At 41.9% G+C, this 24,569-nt stretch overlaps 1 protein-coding gene across 12 annotated transcripts in view; it reads left to right on the top strand.

Annotated features, from left to right (window-relative positions):
- LOC133535388 (calcium-dependent secretion activator 1) overlaps window positions 1-15,015 on the top strand; it is a 195,931-nt gene extending 180,916 nt beyond the window's left edge. For all 12 annotated transcript variants that reach the window (XM_061875200.1, XM_061875191.1, XM_061875195.1 and 9 more), the window contains 4 exons: window positions 2,323-2,355; window positions 2,453-2,560; window positions 13,723-13,827; window positions 13,928-15,015. In XM_061875200.1, the coding sequence (XP_061731184.1) occupies window positions 2,323-2,355; window positions 2,453-2,560; window positions 13,723-13,827; window positions 13,928-14,104 (423 nt within the window). In that variant the 3' untranslated portion in view covers window positions 14,105-15,015. The remainder of the gene's footprint in view (window positions 1-2,322; window positions 2,356-2,452; window positions 2,561-13,722; window positions 13,828-13,927) is intronic.
- Window positions 15,016-24,569: the final 9,554 nt, after the last annotated feature.

Genomic DNA, 24,569 nt, shown 5'->3' on the forward strand with positions numbered 1-24,569 from the left:
TGCTTGGTCTTAAACTTGCTAAAAGTAAATTCTAGATCATAACTCATGCATATCTCAGCTGGTAGTAGACACATATGGCCAAGGTCCAAGAGGCTGATCGACTTGGTCATCCTTTGAGATGGTGAAAAAGTCAGAATTGCGACAACATTTTTTTTCCCTTTGTGAGGATTGTGATTGATTCTTCATTTAAATGGGATTATATGATCATCCTGTAGGTCGGCATCCCAGCAAAAAAGGAAATTGTGCACTAAGTGTCTGCTTAATTCTGCTTTATTACGGTTAGTTTGTATGTTTAGCTATAGTGTTTTAATAAACCTACATCTGTTTGTGTTCGGGCTCAAAAATCTAAGGTTCTGGATCATAATTTTTCGCGAAGTAATCTTAGAAAGTCTGCTTGATTAGCATTTTTGATGGAGAAGGGATCTCTGGTTCCTAACTATATCTCACAGATTATGTTAGTGGCATGCTCATTAACTCTCAAAATGGCTCAGGAAACTCTGTGAGATTGATAATATTTTCATCATATCTATTTATTCACAAACTTTGTAAGTCTTTTGGTGTCAGAATTCAGATATATGTGATAATAGTTTCAATATAAAGGACACTTGCTTTTCGATTCTACTGGTACTTTAAAGGCCTACTGAAATGGGATGTTCTTATTTAAACGGGGATAGCAGGTCCATTCTATGAGTCATACTTGATCATTTCGCGATATTGCCATATTTTTCCTGAAAGGATTTAGTAGAGAACATCGACGATAAAGTTTGCAACTTATGGTGCTGATAAAAAAGGCTTGCCTTTACCGGAAGTCGCAGGCGATAACGTCACAAGGGTGAGGGCTCCTCACGTCCTCACATTGTTTATAATGGGAGCTTCCAGCAGCAAGAGCTATTCGGGCCGAGAAAACGACAATTTCCCCATTAATTTGAGCGAGGATGAAAGATTCGTGGATGATGATATTGATAGCGAAGGACTAGAAAAAAAAAAAAAAGTTAAAATAAAAAGGTGATTGCATTGGGACGGATTCAGATGTTTTTAGACACATTTACTAGGATAATTCTGGGAAATCCTTTATCTTTCTATTGTGTTGCTAGTGTTTTAGTGAGATTAAATAGTACCTGATAGTCGGAGGGGTGTGTCCACGGTTGTCTTGAGGCCAGTGTCTGAGGGAAGTCACGGCAGATACAATGACGGCGCAAACTCCACAGATCTCCGGTAAGAGGCGACTTTTTAACACAATTTTCTCACCGAAACAAGTGGTCGGGAACCATGTTCGCTTGACCGCTCCGGGAATTTTAAACAAGGAATCACCGTGTGTTTGTGTGGCTAAAGGCTAAAGCTTCCCAACTCCATCTTTCTACTTTGACTTCTCCATTATTAATTGAACAAATTGCAAAAGATTCAGCAACACAGATGTCCAGAATACGGTTTAATTGCGCGACGAAAAGAGACGACTTTTAACTGCAAATGGTGCTGCGCTAATATTTCCTGACAGTCCGTGACGTCACGCGCATGCTTTATCATTCTGCGACGTTTTCAACAAGAAACTTTTGGGGAAATTTAAAATTACAATTTAGTAAACTAAACCGGCCGTATTGGCATGTGTTGCAATGTTAATATTTCATCATCGATGTATAAACTATCAGACTGCGTGGTCGGTAGTAGTGGGTTTCAGTAGGCCTTTAAGTTATTGTGCACTAGACACTTTATTTTGTTATGTGATTCATTGTAGGATTTACAACAGCACTAGCAAATTCTACATGTAATAAGATATGTTTTATAAAATGTGTTATTGTGTTTAGTTTAGTAAGACACTGTAAAACATGTGTGATCTTAAGGGGATGTAAAACATCATATGATCTTTTATGAAAGTATTGGATATGGAATCGCTATCGGGTTGGATTTGATGCCAAAAAAGTTAATCAGGACATCCCTATGCACAAGTAAAGTTAAAGTTAAAGTACCAATGATTGTCACACACACTTTTGGTGTGGCGAAATTATTCTCTGCATTTGACCCATCACCCTTGATCACCCCCTGGGAGGTGAGGGGAGCAGTGGGCAGCAGCAGTGCCGTGCCCGGGAATCATTTTTGGTGACTTAACCCCCAATTCCAACCCTCGATGCTGAGTGCCAAGCAGGGAGGTAATGAGTCCCATTTTTATAGTCTTTGGTATGACTCGGCCGGGGTTTTGAACTCACAACCTACCGATCTCAGGGTGGACCACCATGTGTTATACTTCATGTGTCATACTTATACAACACATTGAAAAGTGTATTTCTAAAAATCCATCTTTTTTTTTTGTTGTTGTTGTGTTTTCAGGTGAAAGCTGCATCCAAGTATGTGGACGTACCTGTAAGTGCCAGCCTGGACACCTTATGACTTTGTGCTGCTGACTGCCATGTTGCTTTGTGGAGCAGTAAGTCAGCCAGTTGTGTGCTTGTTTCCGCAGAAACCCGGCATGGACGTGGCTGACGGCTACGTGACCTTTGTGCGCCACTCTCAGGATATGCTGCGTGATAAGGTCAATGAGGAGGTGTATATAGAAAGGTTATTTGATGTAAGTAAGATGCCGTCTCCTCCGCTCAAGCAAGGGAGGGGCCTACAAAATGTGGCAAAACAACTGAGCTTGGAGGGATAAGTCCCATTTGATATTTCAAGAGCAGGAAATGTGTTTGTGTCTGTCTTTCTCTCCTCTTCTTCATCTATCAGTCTCAGCTGCTGCCCTCTGCATTCTGGTTTGCATTGCCACAGTGCTTTTGGGCCTTTGTCTATGAACAAAAACAACACGTTTTATTTACAAAGAGTCCATAAAAGCATCCTCCAAAAAAAAAGGATTATATGAAGCAGTGCTCTCTGGCAAGAACAACATGATATTACAGCCATGCACATGTCAGCAACACAACACAACCTTAGTTCAGCTTGGGGGTGTCCAAGCTGTTTTTATGACCAAAATATGTCGGTCATTGTTGGTAATCCGTTCTAAAAGATCAGACGAAAACCGAGTTGTAGGAAGTCTGAATTCAATTAAAATGAATATTTTCGAAATAATATTAATAGTTTTGTGGATTACATATGAATGATGAATGAATTGCATATATTAGGTGTCTCGATTTAAACTTTTTAAGTTCTAATACGATACTGATATTGGTGCCTTGAGTATTGACCGATACCGATATTGATCTGATATTGTACCAACAGGAATCATGTGTACTTTTATTATTTTGTATAGTGGAATGTTAGAAAAGGTTAAATTAGTCAAACAGAGAACAATGGTAGGTATGTAAAACACTAACCTATTCATTATTAACCATCTAGAATGGATTTATGCTGTATTTAAGTTGAAGTGGAGTGGTAATTGTTTTTTGCTGACACCTATTGGTCACAATAATTAATTAAGTTAAGCTCTTGACTCAGGAGGTTAAATGATTCGGACACATTTAAAAAAACAAAACAGAAATAGTGTCTCCAACACATTTCACAGATTGATTCACAGTTAAAGGAGTTTGATCTGTTTTGGCCGTACGAGGTTTGACTGTATTATTCTATAATTCATAAGATTCAGAAACAGACAACGATTTGATTTGGACACCCCTGGTTCAGGCAGACTTAGAGTGTTGAGAGCACTGACTTAGAACAAGATAATCCTGAAGGAGACATTACAGTGATGTGTCCTCCATGTGTGTTTCTGAAGACACATACTGTGTGTTGTGTGTGCTTTCACCTCATTGTTCCTAGACGCACATCTCTGCAGGTGCGCTGCCAGGAAGTCAGTCGGTTCGCACTCAGAATTTTTGTGCGGGAGCTCAATAAATCTATGATTTCTATTTTTTTTCTCTGCTTTTGTGTGTGAGGAGGCCCACGCTCGGCCCCTCCTTTGTCTTTGTCCTCACGTCCTCCCGGCGTCCTCATGTGGTCCCCAGAACGCTCCGAGTCATGTTCTCTTTTCTCTGGTGATTTGATGCTGCTCTTTTCCCAGTGACTTCAGGGTGTCAGTCTTTCTCTCTGTTGTTTTTGCTTCTCATCTGAATGCTTTTCCATTTCCTGCATGCACATGAAAGCCATCCTTCGCTGATGCACTGACTCTACTTAATCTCTCTTATTTCAACCCTTTTGGTCTCCTCTGATTAACACCATTCCTGCTGTCCCCTTCGGAGGAAAAAAAATCTGCAGTGGCTTCACTTAAGGGACCAAAATCTATTTGCTCAAAGCTCTTTTTACAACACTTCTTGTGTGTGTGTGTGTGTGTGTGTGTGTGTGTGCGTGTGTGTGTGTACTGCTCCCTCCACAATGCAAATCTGAAACTATAAGTAATATAGACAATTTTGTATTTGTTTAAAGACATCTTTAATTTTAGAGTAGAATTTAATCATCAATAGTATTAACTCCAAAAATAAGAGTAAATGACATAGGGCCACATACTGTATAAAAAGTAATTATATTAAATACCGTATTTTTCGGAGCATAAGTCGCTCCGGAGTATAAGTCGCACCTGCCGAAAATGCATAACAAAGAAGGAAAAAAACATATATAAGTCGCACTGGAGTGTAAGTCGCATTTTTGGGGGGAAATTTATTTGATAAAACCCAACACCAAGAATAGACATTTGAAAGGAAATTTAAAATAAATAAAGAATAGTGAACAACAGGCTGAATAAGTGTACGTTATCCATCCATCCATCCATTTCTACCGCTTATTCCCTTTTGGGGTTGCGGGGGGCGCTGGCGCCTATCTCAGCTACAATCGGGCGGAAGGCGGGGTACACCCGTTATATGAGGCATAAATAACCAACTAAGAAGGTGCCTGGTATGTTAACGTAACATATTATGGTAAGAGTCATTAAAGTAACTATAACATATAGAACATGCTATACGTTTACCAAACAATCTGTCACTCCTAATTGCTAAATCCGATGAAATCTTATACGTATAGTCTCTTACGTGAATTCGCTAAATAATATTATTTGATATTGTACGGTAATGTGTTGATAATTTCATACATAAGTCGCTCCTGAGTATAAGTCGCACAAACTATGAAAACAACTGCGACTTATAGTCCGAAAAATACGGTATGTATTATACTGCGCACCGGTATCTGTCTCTGCAACCTGGGGTCACGCGATCGGCCGACATTACAAAGAGAAATAAAAGCTAGTGCAAGGCATGTGGTGGCAGAAGGCCAACTAATGTACACTGACAAAAGAAAATATTCCAGTGCTGGCTAGGAACAAAAGGTCAACCTAAATACACTTGATAAAAAAATAGAAAGGTGCTGGCAGGAAACTAAACAAAGTGAAGATGTAGCAAAACCAAGAGTATAACAGGAAGTGGAACCAAAATAAGAACACCAGGAAAGGAAATGATACATAACACAGGAAATAACGAACAAAGACCGAACTGTCATGAGTGACCATTGTATTCATAATAATAATAATAATAATAGCCGTATTTAGAAGATCATAGGACTTATGTTTTAGCTATGGAAATATTTCATTCATGTTTCATAGAGATGTAACGTTAACGGTTATGATGATTAGTTTAGTATTAAAATGATCGTAAAACCGTGATTTATAACACTTTGATAAACTCACGAAACAGTAAGACTAAAAAAGACTGAATAAAAGAGACATATTAACGTATTTCCCCATTAAGAAATTGACATTCCCCAATCTTAATTTATACAAAGACAGATTTGGGTTGATACACGAAAAAATATGAGAACAGGAAGTACATTTGCGTGACGTCAGATAAACTGGACATGACTCACCCAAAACACTTTTTTTTAAATTATAAAAAAACACTAAAACTTTTACAAAAATAAAAGTGAAGCAGATAAACATATTTAAAAACGCAAATAAAAATAATATGGCTCTTAAGTAGCCAGAACATAAGTATTATATAACATATTTTTTCTGCTAAGAAAGTATTGGGTGGCTATTTGATTATTGTGTTTTTGATAACAACAACTGTGATATGAAAATGCTCATATTGTTTTATGAGAGGATATATTTCTATATCCCTAATGCTTCATAATTTGTATTTGACGAAAATTAATTTACCAATTAACAGCGATAATCGAGAGACGACTAGAGTAAAATCAAACAATAATGTCATGTATTATCAAGTGAAATTAAAGTCACATTTTTTAAAATGGTATTCTTTTGAATATGACAATAACACAGTTGGCTCTGGAAGCAACATTGTAGCCAATTAGACACTGTGGACTGACAATGATTTATAAACATTACATAAGAACATTTAAATAAGCCGGAGTTTTCCCAAATAGTCTTTATAAAAAAAAAAAACTGAATAAACCGCATTTCATCATTTTAATTACTACGACTATTAACTAAACTACAGAGAGTAGCAGAGTTTTAATAGAGAAAAGGTGTTTACTCGGCGGGGTTGGGGGTATAGACTTTATTTGTATTTGTTTTATTATATTTGACAATATGACATAGATGTTTTGCAATACAGAAGTACCTCACCTTAACTTTAGAGTATTTTGAGATATGAGCTGTCGCTCGGCTTTTAATTATGCTTAATGTTTGTTCAAAAATTGGACCTAATGAGACGGGAAGACACCAATTGGAACACACTAAAATTGATATAAAAGTCCTCATCAGTCTGCTGGCAAAAGTAAGTATTTAGATTATTATTACTGTATTGCAAAATGCAGTTAATGCGTTCACGAGTGCGGCACTGGTTTAAGATTCAAGTATTCTTAGTTTAATCAGATGTGCTCGTAGGTTGAGGCACCACTGTATATATTGTTATAAAATATGTTTGATTTTTAAGAGTAAAATTAGATATTTTTGCTGTTTCTTTAAACATAAACATTTGCTTTACAATAGTCATGTCTACTCTGTAAGATAAGTGCAAGCTGTGCAGAAAATGTCTCTCATGAGTCGGGTTGTTCCAATCTGATATTGATCTCAGATATCGGTCCGATACCATAAAAAAACAACATATCGTGTCGGATACGAGCAGTCCTGCAGCGTGTTTATTAGTTTAGTTTCTAAATGTCCTCCAATCAGCACACATGGTTGGTGTTTTCTTCTGTTGTAGTCAAGTCATCTACAAAAGGTAAACATGGTTTGGTTATAGGCTACTAAGTGCCAGCAGCTACCCAACAGCCAAATAAACAATAGCACACAAGCTAGGCATACATAATAAGTGTTATTTGTTGATTAATATTGCAGTCTAAAACAGTCAATATAAACAAGTATCAAATAATTATAGTTGCATATTACTTACACATAGAAAGTTTCCGAGGCAGTAGAGTATTAGAAAGTATCCTAAAAACAAACGTGTCTGCATCATTCAACTGAGCTTGACTTAAGGCCTGATTGTGACCACGACGCGCCACCACAAAAACAATTACCACTCCATTTCCAATCAAAGACCACATAAATCCATTCCGAACGGTTGGTAAAAAATGGGTTAGTGTCAATACATTGTTCTCTGTTTCACTAGTTTCACCTCATCAAACTTTTTCTAACGAAAATAATACAATTATGTATGATTCCTGCTGATATCCTATCATCATCGATATTGGCCACTACTCCAAATATGTCTGTTCATGTATGAACAGGACATCCTGAGTCAGCATACCGTATTTCCTTGAATTGCCGCAGGGCATATAGTATGCGCCTGACTTGAATTACTGCCCGGTCAAAATCGCTTCGCAAAATAATTAGCGCATGCTTAGTATTACCGCCTGGTCAGACTCGTGACATCACGAGTGACACTTCCCCTGTCATCATTTTCAAAATGGAGGAGGCTGATTTCAATACCGGTAAATTGAAATCGCGTAAATGGAAAAAGATTAAGAGCTATTCAGTAGGATTTAAGGTCCAAGCTTACATCACACTCGTATTTTTACCGCATACCTTTGGTAAATGCCGGAATGAGATGAGGTTTTAAATTAATTAGCGCATGCATACTTTTACCGTATGCCTTTGGTAAGCGCAGGAGTGAGAAGAGGTTTTAAATTCATTAGAGCCCCGGCGGCAATTCAAGGAAATACTGTAATATTGAAGATGAAGCAAATAACAAACAGAAAGCAACATGACAGAACTTAAGAAAGATTTAACTCCAAACATTTTGAGTCACCTGGAAGAAAAGGTTTGATCGGTTCTTGCTGCAGAAGTGCTATAAAAAGAACATGCTTCAGGGTCCCTTAAAGTGAGCTCACTGCCCGTCAAAATAAAAAGTTAAAAAGTGGCACTTATCTCCAGTGTTGCGTTGTTTTCTCACATTATGTTGGTTGGCATGTTTTTTTGGAGTCAAATAATCTTCCTGTGTACATCTTCTAGCATGACCCTCTTCCTCCTCAGACATTTGCACATAGAGCAGTCTTCCTCCGCACGCACACACCTGCCAGGTCTGCATGCACTACTGCACGCTCGACAAAGTGGACGTGGACTATCTGCATACACGGACACCACCCCACACCCCCTCTTTGAGTCCATCCATGCACCTTATCCGAAATCAAAGCAAACATTTAGACCCGATCGAAGGGTTCAGTCCTCGATACTAGAGCTGCGTTCACACTGGTCTTGTTCGTGCCGCTTCTAAGGAACTCTGGTGCGTTTGCTCTCCTAGTAGGGTTCAGTTGGTTAAGTGTGAATGCCACTGTCAACAAGGGGACCGGCAATGCTTGAGAGATGGGTCTCGCTCCGTTTACAAGTGAAGTCTGGTGCGGTTCGGTTCACTTGTGCCCTAATGTGAAGCAAAATCAAATGACGTGGAACAGAGACACAGGGCAAAATGTTCGGAGAAGATGCATGGAGCTGCTGACCTATGTGGCAACAAATGGCTTCATTTACGGTTCTTAGCTGCGATTGCACACAGCATATTATATAGAGTTAAACAGTATATATATATATATGTGTATATATGAAACAGTTCTGTAGAGATGAAGGAGTCTTGTGATTTTTCCCACACATACATATTGCGCTCTACCACGGTATCATTACTATTCTCTGGATAATCCAGTTAAGTCATATATATATATATATATATATATATATATATATATATATATATATATATATGAACAGTGTCTACATGACTAGCATAGCAAACATCCTAGTTGTTTTAGTTTTATACCCATTGACCATTTTTTATTTTTATTTTTTGGGCACATCCCAAAAAAGAAAAACCCAGCATAAGCTAAAATACCTTAAAAAAAAATGATCGGCGTACCAAACCACAAGTGTGAACGCAGCCAAAGTACTCCTAGTGATTTAATATTATTATTATGATGATGACGATGATTATTATTATTATTATTATTATTATTATCAACATTATTATTCATGCCAATAAAAGCTCCCATTAGTCGAACATGTCACTAAAGGCAGCATCATGTCAGCCCTAATGCCTTCTTTTGCAGCTCTTTACTCCGCTTTATTTGCACTTTTTATCTGCAGATGTAAAACTTGTGTTGTGTACAACATGAAGAAACCGTCCTTTTGCACATTTGCAAATTACTTCTTATACAGTACATCCAGAAAGTATTCACAACGATTCACTATTTCTACATTGTGTTATGTTACAGCCTTATATCAAAATGGGATACATTACATTTTGTCCTCAAAATTCTGCAAACAATACCCAACAATGTGAAATTTTTTTGGGTACATTTTGAAAATTTACTTTTTTATTTTTTATTTTGTGTATCGTTCACAATCATTATGGAAAACAAAAGCACACATGTTCTTTTTTAGGATTTTAAAGATGATCAAAAACGCTTGCAAGATGCTGCTAATGGGAGTCACTGTTGCAGCCTTCAAAGCTCTCTAAAAAAAACTTCAAAACCCTCCATCATTGTTTTGTTTAAAAACTGCAAGTCTATATACAGTATATAATGTAGTAACAGACACCATCATAACAATATGTAATATGTACAATATTTACCATATTTTGGTCATTTTATGCACAGCCGGAACTAATTTACCGACGCATTTATTTCTGTTTCCATCGCAGCACACTTCCAACTTTCTGCAACAAATTTGTTCCTACTGCCGGAAACTAACGCGAGTGTGATTTCTAATCATGGCAGAGTTGGTAATATACAACGAAGACGACTATTTTTTGGATAAATGAGGATTCACAACCTTTTTTTTTTCAAACTAAATATATGGAGGATGAACAGCTGCTTATAGAAGCGAGCACGAAGAGGAGTCTGAAACGTTAAAGCAGACGGAAGCTGAGAGAGTGCGACATTTGTACGCTGAAAATCTGGAACATTGTTCCAAGCTATATCGAATTATTGGATTGTTTACCCAAATCAAGTGGAAACATCCCCAGCCAGCTTGACCAAACGGACAATTGTCCATCGAGCGAGTCACTATACTATTGATCTTGATAAATGCAGCACCTCACCGTACGCTACAATACATACTGTACACTGTTGAGCTAGCTGTGTACAAACAACACCTGAAATGATTGGTAATGATTTTTGCTCAGTACAGATTGTTATCCTATTGCATTGTGATGTGCATTACATACTGAAACGCGGTTCGTGTTGTTGTAGAAGCTAGCTTATCTCTTGCCGCAGTTAGCTTTTACGGCTAATACCGAAAGATGCCGATGTGTTAGTACCTTAGAAAAAAATAGTTCCTCTGTGTTTGCTCTTACAAAAACAATGTCTCTACACCTTGGTTATTATAAAGGTTACGGAATGTAAATTAAGTATTGTTGACGATTTTTGAATGCATTTAGAGGTAGAATGGATTACGACCATCAACTGCATTGGATGGGAACCGTTGGTTTTCATCCAGGATATCTTTTTACATTGCACCCTATGTCCTGACTAGTCCCTCAGTTCCTGCCGCTGAGAAACATCCCCACAGCATGATGCTTCCACCACCATGCTTCACTGTAGGGATGGTATCGGCCTGGTGATGAGCGATGCCTGGTTTCCTCCATACATGACGTCTTGCAATCACGCCGAATTGTTTAATCTTGGCCTCATCAGACCACAGAATTTTATTTATTATGGTCTGAGAGTCTTTCAGGTGAACGTTGGCAAACTTTGTATTAAGAAATGGCTTCCGTCTTGCCACTCTACCATACCGACCTGATTGGTGAATTGCTGCAGAGATGGTTGTCCTTCTGTAAGAGTCTCCTCTCTCCACAGAGGAATGCTGTAGCTCTGACAGAGAGACCATCAGGTTCTTGGTCCCCCCCTGAATAGACTATGATGAATGCAGCAATGTAGAGAGACATCCTGGATGAAAACCAACACTTCCCGTCCAATCTGATGGAGCCTGAGAGGTTCTGCAAAGAGGAATGAGCGAAACTGCCCAAAGATAGGTGTGGCAGGCTTGTGGCATCGTATTCAAAAAGACTTGATACTCTAACTGCTGCAAACTGTGCATCAACAAAGTATTGAGCAGAGGCCGTGAATACGTATGGACATGTGTTTTTTTTTTTAGTTTTAGTAAATTTGCAAGATATAAAAAAATATATTTACACATTGGGATATTATCTGTAGAATTTTCAGGACAAAATTGAATTTATTACATTTGGAAAAAACGGTTGTAAAAAGTGAAGAGCTTTGTATACTTTCCGGATGCACTCTATAACTGCCATTAAGAAAAAAAAATCGTATCTATCTGCCATTTGCACAATTCATCCATCAATCTTCATCCGCTTATTTGAGGTCGGGTTACGGGGTCAGTAGCTTAAGCAGAGAAGCCCAGACTTCCCTCTCCCTAGCCACTTTGGTCAACTCCTCCCAAGGGATCCTGAGGCATTCTTATGCCAGCTGGGAGACATAGTCTTCCCAAAGTGTCCTGGCTCTTCCCTGTGACCTCTTACTCATTGGACGTGCTGAAGGCGTCCGGGTGGCATCCTGATTAGATGCCCTAACCACATAATCTGGCTCCTCTCAATGTAGAGGAGCAGCGGCTTTACTCTGAACTCCTCTCGAATGACAGAGCTCTCACCCTATCTCTAAGAAAGAACCCCGCCACCTGATGGTGGAAACTCATTTTGTCCTCTTTTACACGTGATCTTGTCCTTTCGGTCATAACCCAAAGCTCATGACCATAGGTGAGGATAGGAACGTAGATCGACCAGTAAATTGAGAGCTTTGCCTTCTGGCTCAGCTCCTTCACCACGGTGGATCAACACAGAGGTTGCTTCATTGCAGATGCCACACCAATCCTCCTGTTGATCTAGCAATCCACTCTCCCCTCACTTGTGAACACGACTCTGTGGCACTTCCTCCACTTGGGACAACATCTCTCCAACACAAAGATGACATTACACCCTTTTCTGGGCAAGAACAATGGACTTGGAACTGGAGGTGCTAATTCTCATCCCATTCGCTTCATACTTGACTGCGAATCGGTCCAGAGAAAGCATGAACGTCATCATTACTTGCCCAAACATCATCTGCAATAAGAAAAAGTAATCCTGCATTCGCCAAAACGGATCCCCTCAACGCCCTGACTGCGCCTAGAAATTCTGTCCATAAGTGCCAAGAACAGAATTGGTGACAAAGGGCAGCTCTGGCGGGGTGCAACCCTCACTAGAAAGGGGTCATACTTACTGCCGGCAATGCGGACCAGGCTCTTACACTGATCAAACAGGGAGCGAACACCACAATCAGGCGGTCCCATACCCTTTACTCTCTGAGCACTCCCCACAGGACTTCCTGAAGGACACGGTGGAATGCCTTCTCCAAGTCCACAAAGCACATGTAGACTGGTTGGGCAAACTCCCATGCGCCCTCCAGGACTCTGCCGAGAGTAAAGAGCTGGTCCACAGTTCCACAACCAGGACGAAAATCACACTGCTCCTTCTAAATCTGAGGCTTGACTATTGGGTACAACTCCTCTTCAGTACAACTGAATGGACCTTACCAGGATGGCTGAGAAATGGGATCTCATGATGATTGAAGCACACTTAAAGAGAGGAACCACCACCCCGGTCTGCCAATCCAGAGGCACCACCCTCGATGACCAAGCAATGCATGCTGAGTCTTGTCAATCAAGACAGCCTTGCAGCAACCAAGCCCGGTTAAACTGAAACATATAGGCTCTGAGGCATGGGACAAAAAGTATGTGTGTCCACTCCGCGCCCGTAGTCTTTCAGTGCTTCAGAAGCGAATCCAGCCCCTCTCGAGAGAACTGGTTCCAGAGCCCTTGAGGTGTGTCGAAGTGAATCTGACAAGATCCAGCCCAACCCTCCAGCTTGCGCACCAGCTCAAGCTCTTTTCCTCTCATCGAGGTGACGTTTATTATCCCAAGAACTTGCTTCTGTAGTCGAGGATCGGACTGCCAAGGGCCCAGCTCACATTACACATGCTCCCTTTCATGAGTGGTGAGCCCATTGGCGGGGGGACTTGCGTTGCCTCTTCGGGGGATAGGCCCACCATTCGTCCGCCATCGAGCCCCACCTCCAGGCCTGGCTCCAGTGGGGGGTGGCCCACGTCCAAATGAAGGAAATCGGTATCCTTGTTTGTATTTTTTCTTAAAGGTCTTTGAGCTGCTCTTTGTCTGGTCTCTCACCTAGGACCTGTTTGTCTTGGGAGACTCTACCAGGAGGCATAAAAGCCCCCAGACAACATAGCTCCTAGGATCATTTGCACAATTACTTCTTCTATATCTAATATATGACATATAATACATTGTGGGAAGTGTGTTTGTGTTCTTGTTGGAAGTGTGTGTTCTTGCTGGAGAGTGTTGTGTTATGTGTGTTGCAGCAATGGTACACGGCCACCATGAACCTCCTGGGCACGTGGCTCACGGAGCGCATGGACCAGCAGCTGCATGTCTACCAGCTCAAGATCCTCATCAGGATCACTAAGGTCACGCTCCTCACTCCGTGTGTGTGTGTGTGTGTGTGTGTGTGTGTGTGTGTGTGTGTGTGTGATGAATACTGACACCACCTTTCTGACCTTTTTGCAGAAAAAGTACCGTGACTTCCGCCTGCAGGGCGTCCTGGACTCCACGCTGAACAGCAAGATGTACGACACGGTGCGTAATCGGCTGACGCTGGAGGAAGCCACGGCGTCGGTGAGAGAAGGAGGCATGCAAGGCATCTCAATGAAGGACAGCGATGAGGAGGACGAGGACGACGACTAGAAGCCCCGTTCCTTAACGCTCTTTATCACATTTTGACTTTAGCCTGGTTAACCGATTGCATGTATCAACTCAGATAGCCACTCTAGGACGTCTTTGTCAGCTCCACATGAAGGAACCATAAGAATAATGTTAAAAAAAAAATACAAATAGTGCTTTAATGAGGATGAAAAAAAAAAATGTTCCAAAATAAGCGTTGATTGGCAGTTTAGCTGTGTCATCATTCATTTCTACATTCCTTTATGTGTTACTAAGCAATATGGAAGAAGGTGAGTGTCAATGCAAATGATGTAAGTATATGACGCTTCTCTGTGGTACTCATTCATGTGTGTGTGTGTGTGTGTGTGTGTGTGCGCGCTCGGACCCACTCTTTGTCTTGGCTTGGGAAGCGACGAGTACCCTCAGTGTTTTGTTTGTGTCCCACCAAGACACGCTTTGACCTTCGACCTGATGTCCAGATGCAATATGCTCCGTTTTTTGATACTGTAACTGGGGGAAATTCTATTTTTCTTTCTGACATTTTGGAAAAAAAAAAAAGGTTCTCTTTGAATTGAGTTGCACTTTTACACAGAAAACTAAGGAGCAAAAAAAAAGTAGTTTTTTTTTAACGAGAATGACAAAAATAACGTCGGTCTGTCTTGTCGTGTCTGTAACCGTGTAGAATGACACGTCTGCCATCGTTTGTTGTTCTGTATATACGATATAAATATATATAAATATTCAATGCTGTACATTGCATTCTGAGCCATCGCTGCATGCCTGTGGGTTACAACCTTCGACTACTTTTATTTATTCTGTGTGTCGACTAGCTGGTGAGTTCATTCTTGCTTTTTGCTTCGTTTTTGCTTTATCATCGCCAACAGTTGTAATATGCAAGAGCTGTGGCCTCCAAATAAAATTGTACATGTGCTCCATGTGTCATCCCTCTCTGACACGTACATTGTTCATGCATAGATAATTTTTTGCAGGCTTCAAATGGCAAAGGTACACAAAGCAGAAGAACAGTGTTGAATCACAATAGCAGCTGTCTCGCTGCTGATTGTTATGCTTCATGTCATTTAAAATGTGGGTTGTATCCACCATGAAACTTGTAAGATCTTAACAAAACATCTGGACTTGCTGGCTCACATGGACGGGCAGTCAGGTTAGGCAGGTGAAAAAAAAATAAATATTAACATTTGCCTATTTAACTGATATAAATCACGTAATATTTGACCTTGATATCTTAAAAAGATATCTGCTGACCTCAACTGCGGATGTTGTGGATAGGTGGAAAAAATACTTTGAAGACCTCCTCAATCCCACCTACACGTCTTCCTATGAGGAAGCAGTGCCTGGGGAATCTGTGGTGGGCTCTCCTATTTCTGGGGCTAAGGTTGCCGAGGTAGTTAAAAAGCTCCTCGGTGGCAAGGCCCCAGGGGTGGATGAGATCCGCCCGGAGTTCCTTAAGGCTCTGGATGCTGTGGGGCAGCCTTGGTTGACAAGACTCTGCAACATCGTGTGGACATCGGGGGCAGTACCTCTGGATTGGCAGACCAGGGTGGTGGTCCCTCCTTAACAAGGGGGACCGGAGGGTGTGTTCCAATTATCGTGGGATCACACTCCTCAGCCTTCCCGGTAAGGTTTATTCAGGTGTACTGGAGAGGAGGCTACGCCGGATAGTCGAACCTCGGATTCAGGAGGAACAGTGTGGTTTTCGTCCTGATCATGGAACTGTGGACCAGCTCTATACTCTCTGCAGGGTCCTTGAGGTTGCATGGGAGTTTGCCCAACCAGTCTACGTGTGCTTTGTGGACTTGGAGAAGGCATTCGACTGTGTCCCTCTGGAAGTCCTGTGGAGAGTGCTCAGAGAGTATGGGGTACCGGACTGTCTTATTGTGGCGGTCCGCTCCCTGTTTGATCAGTGTCAGAGCTTGGTCCGCATTGCCGGCAGTAAGTCGGACACATTTCCAGTGAGGGTTGGACTCCGCCAAGGCGGCCCTTTGTCACCCATTCTGTTCATAACTTTTATGGACAGAATTTCTAGGTGCAGTCAAGGCGTTGAGGGGATCCGGTTTGGTGGCCGCGGGGTTGGGTCTCTGCTTTTTGCAGATTATGTGGTCCTGATGGCTTCATCTGGCCGGGATCTTCAGCTCTCACTGGATCGGTTCGCAGCCGAGTGTGAAGCGACCGGAATGAGAATAGGCAAGTCCGAGTCCATGGTTCTCGCCCCGAAAAGGGTGGAGTGCCATCTCCGGGTTGGGGAGGAGACCCTGCCCCAAGTGGAGGAGTTCAAGTACCTAGGAGTCTTGTTCACGAGTGAGGGAAGAGTGGATCGTGAGATCGACAGGCGGATCGGTGCGGCGTCTTCAGTAATGCGGACGTTGTACCGATCTTTTGTGGTGAAGGAGGAGCTGAGCCGGAAGGCAAAGCTCTCAATTTACCGGTCGATCTACGTTCCTATCCTCATCTATGGTCATGAACTTTGGGTCATGATCGAAAGGATAAGATCACGGGTACAAGCGGCCGAAAGGAGTTTCCTCCGCCGTGTGGCGGGGCTCTCCCTTAGAGATAGGGTGAGAAGCTCTGCCATCCGGGAGGAACTCAAAGTAAAGTCGTTGCTCTTCCACATCGAGAGGAGCCAGATGAGGTGGTTCGGACATCTGGTCAGGATGCCACCCGAACGCCTCCCTAGGGAGGTGTTTAGGGCACGTCCAACCGGTAGGAGGCCACAGGAAAAACCCAGGACACGTTGGGAAGACTATGTCTCCCGGCTGGTCTGGGAACGCCTTGGGATCCCCCGGGAAGAGCTAGACGAAGTGGCTGGGGAGAGGGAAGTCTGGGCTTCCCTGCTTAGGCTGCTGCCCCCATGACCCGACCTCAGATAAGCGGAAGAAGATGGATGGATGGATGAAAATATTCGGCCCCATATGTCCATACTACATCCAGTTCTAGTACTCACACTTCTGATTTTCCTTAAGCCACTTTTTCAGTTTTGTTGAGAAAAGTTTAATGTCCCATTGTAACTTTAGCTGCAGTGGCAAGGAGTTCCACAGATGTGAGGACTTCACTGAAAACTCAGACTGACCCAGAGTCGTCCGGCATCTTTACACTCTACAGCTTCCACTGACCGCACCTCGAGTCTGCTCACCTTCACTACTGTATATTTGTATTTCTTTAGATTAGATAGTAGTACTTTATTTATTCCATCAGTAGAGTTCCGTTAATACACTTGAAAAAAAAACTTTAAAAATGAATGAATCAATCAGTCAATGTTTATTTATATAGCCCTAAATCACAAGTGTCTCAAAGGGCTGCACAAACCAGAACGACATCCTCGGTAGAATCCACATAAGGACAAGGAAAAACTCACCCCTGTGGGACGTCAGTGACAGTGACAATGATGACTATGAGAAACCTTGGAGAGGACCGCATATGTGGGCAATAAAAAAATCTATAAAATTATCCAAACTCCATCCATTTTCTAGCGCTTGTCCCATTCAGTGTCGCAGGGGGTCGCTGGTGCCTATTTCAACTGCATTTGGGCGGAAGGTAGCGTACACCCTGGACAAGTCGCCACCTCATCGCAATGCCAACACAGATAGACAGACAACATTCACACACTAGGGCCAATTTAGTGTTGCTAATCAACCTATCCCCAGGTGCGTGTCTTTGGAAGTGGGAGGAAGCCGGAGTACCCGTAGGGAATCCACGCAGTCACGGGGAGAACATGCAAACTCCAGACAGAAAGACCCCGAGCCCGGGATTGAACCCTGACTACTCAAGACCTTCGTATCGTGAGGCAGGCGCACTAACCCTTCTGCCACCGTGAAGCTCCTGTACCCAGACCATGGCACAATAAGACATATTGTGCCATGACATATATTTGGAATTGTCCGGCGGGCCAGATTAAAAAACTCAATGAGTCGCATGCGGCCCCCAGGTCTGCAGTAGTAGGTAAGGACAATGAATGAAGTAACATACATATGAATGAATGGCTGAATTAATTTGTAAATGAATGTGTCTGCCAATATGGAAGATTATATATCCAAGATCAAAAACTTTTCTAAACTGGACTTAAAAACATTATTAAATGTGATCATGCAAAGTGTCTTTTCACGCAGGATAGTTCATGTACTTCACATAGAAATACAGTGGAAGGTAACACTGAATGATTGAAATAAATGTTGAATTCATGGATAAATGAATGAATGTATCTGGAGGAGTATGCTTCCAAGATTAAACATTTCTCTAAACTGGACTTTCAGACAAAACGGTGTGTTGATTGATTGATTGATTGAAACTTTTATTAGTAGATTGCACAGTACAGTACATATTCTGTACAATTGACCACTAAAGTCGGTGTCCACGTTAATAAATTCATGGTCTTTGCATTAAGAATATAAACAGTGTCAAACTCGTGTTTAAGTTCACTTTGGAATTCAACCGTGAGGTGCACTTCCTCTTGTAGACAGCAGGTGGCATCATTGCCTAGGTGAGCAGGGTATGACAAGCAGGGTCTGTCATGCACAAGCCAAGTCACTTCGGTGACAATTTAAAACGTTTTCAACTGCTCTATTCTTATTCTTATGCCAAACAAAGCACCATCGGTATGTATTGTTGAGTAGCATGATAATATTTGATTGTGTTATATGTTGCCTGCGATATACTTTGGGACATTTTATGGCCAACATACAGTCATGCTAATTTTCGTAATTTCCTATTGTTGAATGTTAGCATAGTAAACTAGTTTGCAGTAAAACGCTCACCCATACTTACCAACCCTCCCGGATTTTATGGGAGACTCCCGAAATTCAGCGGCTCTCCCGAAAACTAGCCAGGACAAATTTTCTCCCGAAAATTTCCCGAAATTCAGGCGGAACTGGAGGCCAAGCCCCCTCCAGCTCCATGCGGACCCGAGTGACGTGTCGACAGCCTGTTTTCACGTCCGCTTTTCCACAATATAACCAAAGTGCCTGCCCAATGGCGTTATAACTGTAGAACAAGGGTGCCCACACTTTTTCTGCAGGCGAGCTACTTTTCAATTGACCAACTCGAGGGGATCTACCTCATTTATATATATCATTTATATTTATTTATTTATGAAAGAGACATTTTTGTAAACAAGTTAAATGTGTTTCATGATAATACAAGCATGTGTAACACATATAGATGTCTTTCTTTCACGAAGACAAGAATATAAGTTGGTGTATTACCTGATTCTGATGACTTGCATTGATTGGAATCAGACAGTAATGATGATAACGCCCACATTTTCAAATGGAGGAGAAAAAAAGTTGTCCTTTCTGTACAATACCACATGAAAGTGGTTGGTTTTTGGCATTTAATTCATCCAGCTTCCATACACTTTACAAGAAAAACATTGGCGGCAAATTCCATAGCTTGCTTGATTGACATTCACGGCACCCGAGGGTCTTGTGAGATGACGCTGGCTGCTGCCAGTTCATTATTATGAAAAAATGATAGAGAGGAAGGCGAGAAACACTTTATTTCAACAGACTTTCGCGCCGTCCCTTCCGTCAAAACTCTAAAGGCCGACTGCACATTTCCTATCTTCACAATAAAAGCCCTGCTTCATGCTGCCTGCGCTAACAAAATAAGAGTCTCGGAAAGCTGGCGTGCACAAGTGATGTGCACGCCAGCTTTCTGAGGGATCGCTTGTGCACGCCAGTTTTCCGAGACTCTGTATTTAGTTATCGCAGGCAGCATGAAGCAGGGCTTTTATTGTGAAGATAGGAAATGTGCAGTCGGCCTTTAGAGTTTTGACGGAAGGTACGGCGCGAGAGTCTGTTGAAATAAAAAGTGTTTCTCGCCTTCCTCTCGGTCATTTTTAATAATAATGATCTTGCAGCAGCCAGCGTCATCTCACAAGACCCTCCGGTACCGTGAATGTCATTTAAGTGACGTCTTGGTGAAGATTGATGATCACTAATTTTTAGGTCTATTTTTTTTTAAAGCCTGGCTGGCGATCGACTGACACACCCCCCGCGCTCGACTGGTAGCTCGCGATCGACGTAATGGGCACCCCTGCTGTAGAATGATTGAGGGCGAGTTCTTGGTTTCTTTTGTGATTTTATTGTTAGGTAACATCCTCCCAGCGCGGCAACAACACACAACAACAGCAGTCACGTTTTCGTCTACCAGAAAAGCAGTTTGTCTGCCGTAAACAGCAATGTTGTGACACTCTTAAACAGGACAATACTGCCATCTACTATGCATGCATATGTGACAATAACATCTACTTTTAGAGCAGTGGTTCTCAACCTTTTTTCAGAGATGTACCCCCTGTGAACATTTTTTTAATTCAAGTACCCCCTAATCAGAACAAAGCATTTTTGGTTGAAAAAAAACAACCTAAAGAAGTAAAATACTATAGCACTATGTCATCAGTTTCTGATTTATTGAATTGTATAGCAGTGCACAATATTGCTCATTTGTAATGGTCTTTCTTGAACTATTTGGATTCAATTATAAATAAAGATTTCTACACATGCTGCGATGAGGTGGCGACTTGTCCAGGCTGTACACCGCCTTCAGCCCGATTGTAGCTGAGATAGGCACCAGCTCCCCCCGCGCCCCTAAAAGGGAATAAGCGGTAGAAAAATGGATGGATGGAATAAATATACTCCTCCCCTCTCAACCACGGCCCCCGCCCCACTCCCGACCACGCCATCTTGAAATCGGAGGTCTCAAGGTTGGCAAGTACGTGCTCACCCCACATACTTTGTAGTATGTTTCGATCCATTTAAGTTTAGTACTTGACATAATACATGTGTTGACATTGTAGTATGTTTGTGTGTTTGTGAATGTCTTTAGTTTTGATAAAGGGATCGGATTTTTTGCTAATGTGTCCCACAATGCATTGCTGTCAGCCATATTGGTAGGCTTTGTTCAGCAATAGCGCAATTCAATGCACAGGTGATATTTATGAAGTATTCTGTGGAAAATAACATTGCACCAGCAATTTTATTTGTTTATTTTTTATTTTTGTTATGTGCCTGAAAGAGTGGCCGCACATCACAGTAGCTCATTTGACTTCATTTCTCTGCTGGCCTAACATAACCATAAATAATGAATATAATTAAAAACAAAAGTCATTTTTACTTTACTCTCCCTAAATATGTAAACGTATTCATATACTCTTCATATTATGCTCCTTCCAGCGCTGTTGTCTACTGTGTTGGATCCACTTTGGACTGGACTCTCACGGTTGTGTTAAGGTTAAAGTTAAAGTACCAATGATTGTCACACACATACTAGATGTGGCAAAATTATTCTCTGCATTTGACCCATCACCCTTGATCACCCCCTGGGAGATGAGGGGAGCAGTGGGCAGCAGCGGTGCCGCGCCTGGGAATCATTTATGGGGATTTAACCCCCAATTCCAACCCTTAATGGAATGAACTTTCACAGTATCATGTTAGACCTGCTCAACATCTATTGCTTTCGGCCCTCTGGGAGGGGTGGGGTTGCCCACATATGCGGTCCTCTCCAAGGTTTCTCATAGTCATCATTGTCACTGTCACCGACGTCCCACTGGGGTGAGTTTTCCTTGCCCTTATGTGGGCTCTACCGAGGATGTTGTTTTGGTTTGTATTGTAGTTTGTGCAGCCCTTTGAGACACTGGTGATTTAGAACTATATGGATAAACATTGATTGATGGTTATATAGATTTTATCTGCCCCAGGCCTTCAGAATCAACAATGCGGGCGTCTGACATGGCCTCAATAACTGATCTCAGGTCAGATGTGGACATGCCCAAAATAACCGATCTCAGGTTAGATGTGGACATGGCCTCAATAACTGATCTCAGGTCAGATGTGGACATGGCCTCAATAACTGATCTCAGGTCAGATGTGGACATGCCCAAAATAACTGATCTCAGGTCAGATGTGGACATGCCCAAAATAACTGATCTCAGGTGAGATTTGGACATGGCCTCGATAACTGATCTCAGGTCAGATGTGCACCTGCCCATAATAACTGATCTCGGGTCAGATGTGGACATGACCTCAATAACTGATCTCAGGTCAGATGTGGACATGCCCAAAATAACTGATCTCAGGTCAGATGTGCAACTGCCCATAATAACTGATCTCAGGTCAAATGTGGACATGGCCTCAATAACTGATCTCAGGTCAGATGTGGACATGGCCTCAATAACTGATCTCAGGTCAGATGTGGACATGCCCAAAATAACTGATCTCAGGTCAGATGTGCAACTGCCCATAATAACTGATCTCAGGTCAGATGTGGACATGGCCTCAATAACTGATCTAAGGTCAGATGTGGACATGGCCACAAGAACTGATCTCAGGTCAGATGTGGGCAGGTATGTTCTCCTGCCCACAATAACTGATCCCAGGTCAGATGTGGACATGGCCACAAGAACTGATCTTAGGCCAGATGTGGACATGCCCAAAATAACTGATCTCAGGTCTGATGTGGACATGGCCACAAGAACTGATCCCAGGTCAGCTGTTCTCCTGCCAATAATAACTGATCCCAGGTCATATGTGGACATGGGTTACAAAAACTGATCTCAGGTAAGATGTGCAGCTGCCCACAAGAACTGATCCCAGGTCATATGTGGACATGGGCCACAAGAACTGATCTCAGGCCAGATGTGCAGCTGCCCACAAGAACTGATCCCAGGTCATATGTGGACATGGGCCACAAGAACTGATCTCAGGCCAGATGTGCACCCGCCCACAAGAACTGATCCCAGGTCAGATGTGCACCTGCCCACAAGAATGGATCTCAGGTCAGATGTGTTCATGGCCACAACAACTGATCCCAGGTCCGCTGTTCTCCTGCCCATAATAACTGATCCCAGGTCATATGTGGACATGGGTTACAAAAACTGATCTCAGGTCAGATGTGCAGCTGCCCATAAGAACTGATCCCAGGTCATATGTGGACATGGGCCACAAGAACTGATCTCAGGCCAGATGTGCACCCGCCCACAAGAACTGATCCCAGGTCAGATGTGTACATGCCCACAAGAACTGATCCCACGTCAGATGTGGACATGGCCACAAGAACTGATCCCAGGTCAGCTGTTTTCTGTTTCCTGGTTTCCTTGCCTTTTTTTTCAAACGTTAAAACCACGTTTTCATGTACCAAGCCTGTCATCTCTGCTTCTTGGGGTTCGTCACCACCATTCCGTGACACATTGCTTCTAATACAGTTTTAAAACATAAACATAACGCTAATTAGCCTTTTTCTTTGAAAAAAAAATATCCTCCCCAAATTTAAAGCCATTTCAAAAAGGCTATTCTGCTTTGGCATTAAAAAAACAAAAAAACGATCGTTTCAGAAATACAGACGTAAATATGTCAAGATGGCGTGGAACACTGCAGAGCCCACCACAGTGTATACGTTTTTTTTGTTTGTTGTTTTACCTTTGTGGCTGTGTGTAGAAGTGGCTGGTTGCATCAGCTCTGCTCTTTTTAATGTCTTTAATGTCCTTTTTTGTTCTTTGATGTGTGAGGTTTTTTTCCTGGCCTTAGTCTGGAACCCCCTCTCCAGGAGCCCAGGCTTAGACTGAAGTGTAATTTTTTTGTTTTTTTTTTCTCAACCCCTCCAGAGTTTACCTGTTTCTCACCTTTATTGTAAGGTGTGCCAGAAGTTCATAGACCCGTCAGCGATCCTGTTCTGTCTCCCTGTAATGTTTATCTGCTCATGAATGGCATTGAGCTGAAAATCTTAATTTCCCCTCTAAGATTATTAAAGCATTTCTGATTCTGATTAGCAATACTGTCATACACAGAAAAATATTTCTTAGTAAAGACCTATTTGGCTCTTACATTTCATGTCGACAAAAGCAGCTGTCACGTTTGGCGGGGTTCGTTCTCCCGAATGCAGACGGACCACTCCGGACAGGGCGTGCAGGTTGGAACATTATTTATTCCACAAAATATCAAAGTAGTACAAAAAACGGAAAACAAGTCGCATTCGAAGCTAATGTTAGTGATGGGTTGATGACGCGTCATGATGCGTATCGAGTCGACACATTGCAAAACTGTATTGATACTGTGTCGACACTCTGTCACTAAATACTGACATCTGCTGGACATTAAAAATCCCTACAGGCAACCTATGGACGGACTCAACTGACACTGATTTTATGACCTAGTACAGTGATCCTCAACAGGCGGACTGCGGTCCGTCTGGACCCAGCACGAATTATAGTAAAAAAATGTTTTTTTTCAAATAAAAATTTTGTATTTTTTTGGGGAGGGGGGAATTTTTTTTAATCAATCCAACTAATAATACAATCAAATTCCAAAACCAAACCCGACCATATATATATATAATTATAATTATTAATATTATAAAAAAATTTAATAATTGTATTTATCTTTGAGTTATCGCTAGCGCAAGTCAACATTCTTTGTTGTTTTTAGTCAAATATCTCCACGTTTCCTTTACATTTCTTCGTGTTTCACTCAATCCGTTTCTCTGT

The sequence above is a fragment of the Nerophis ophidion genome, linkage group LG16 (assembly GCF_033978795.1).
Source record: "Nerophis ophidion isolate RoL-2023_Sa linkage group LG16, RoL_Noph_v1.0, whole genome shotgun sequence".
Taxonomy (NCBI): domain Eukaryota; kingdom Metazoa; phylum Chordata; class Actinopteri; order Syngnathiformes; family Syngnathidae; genus Nerophis; species Nerophis ophidion.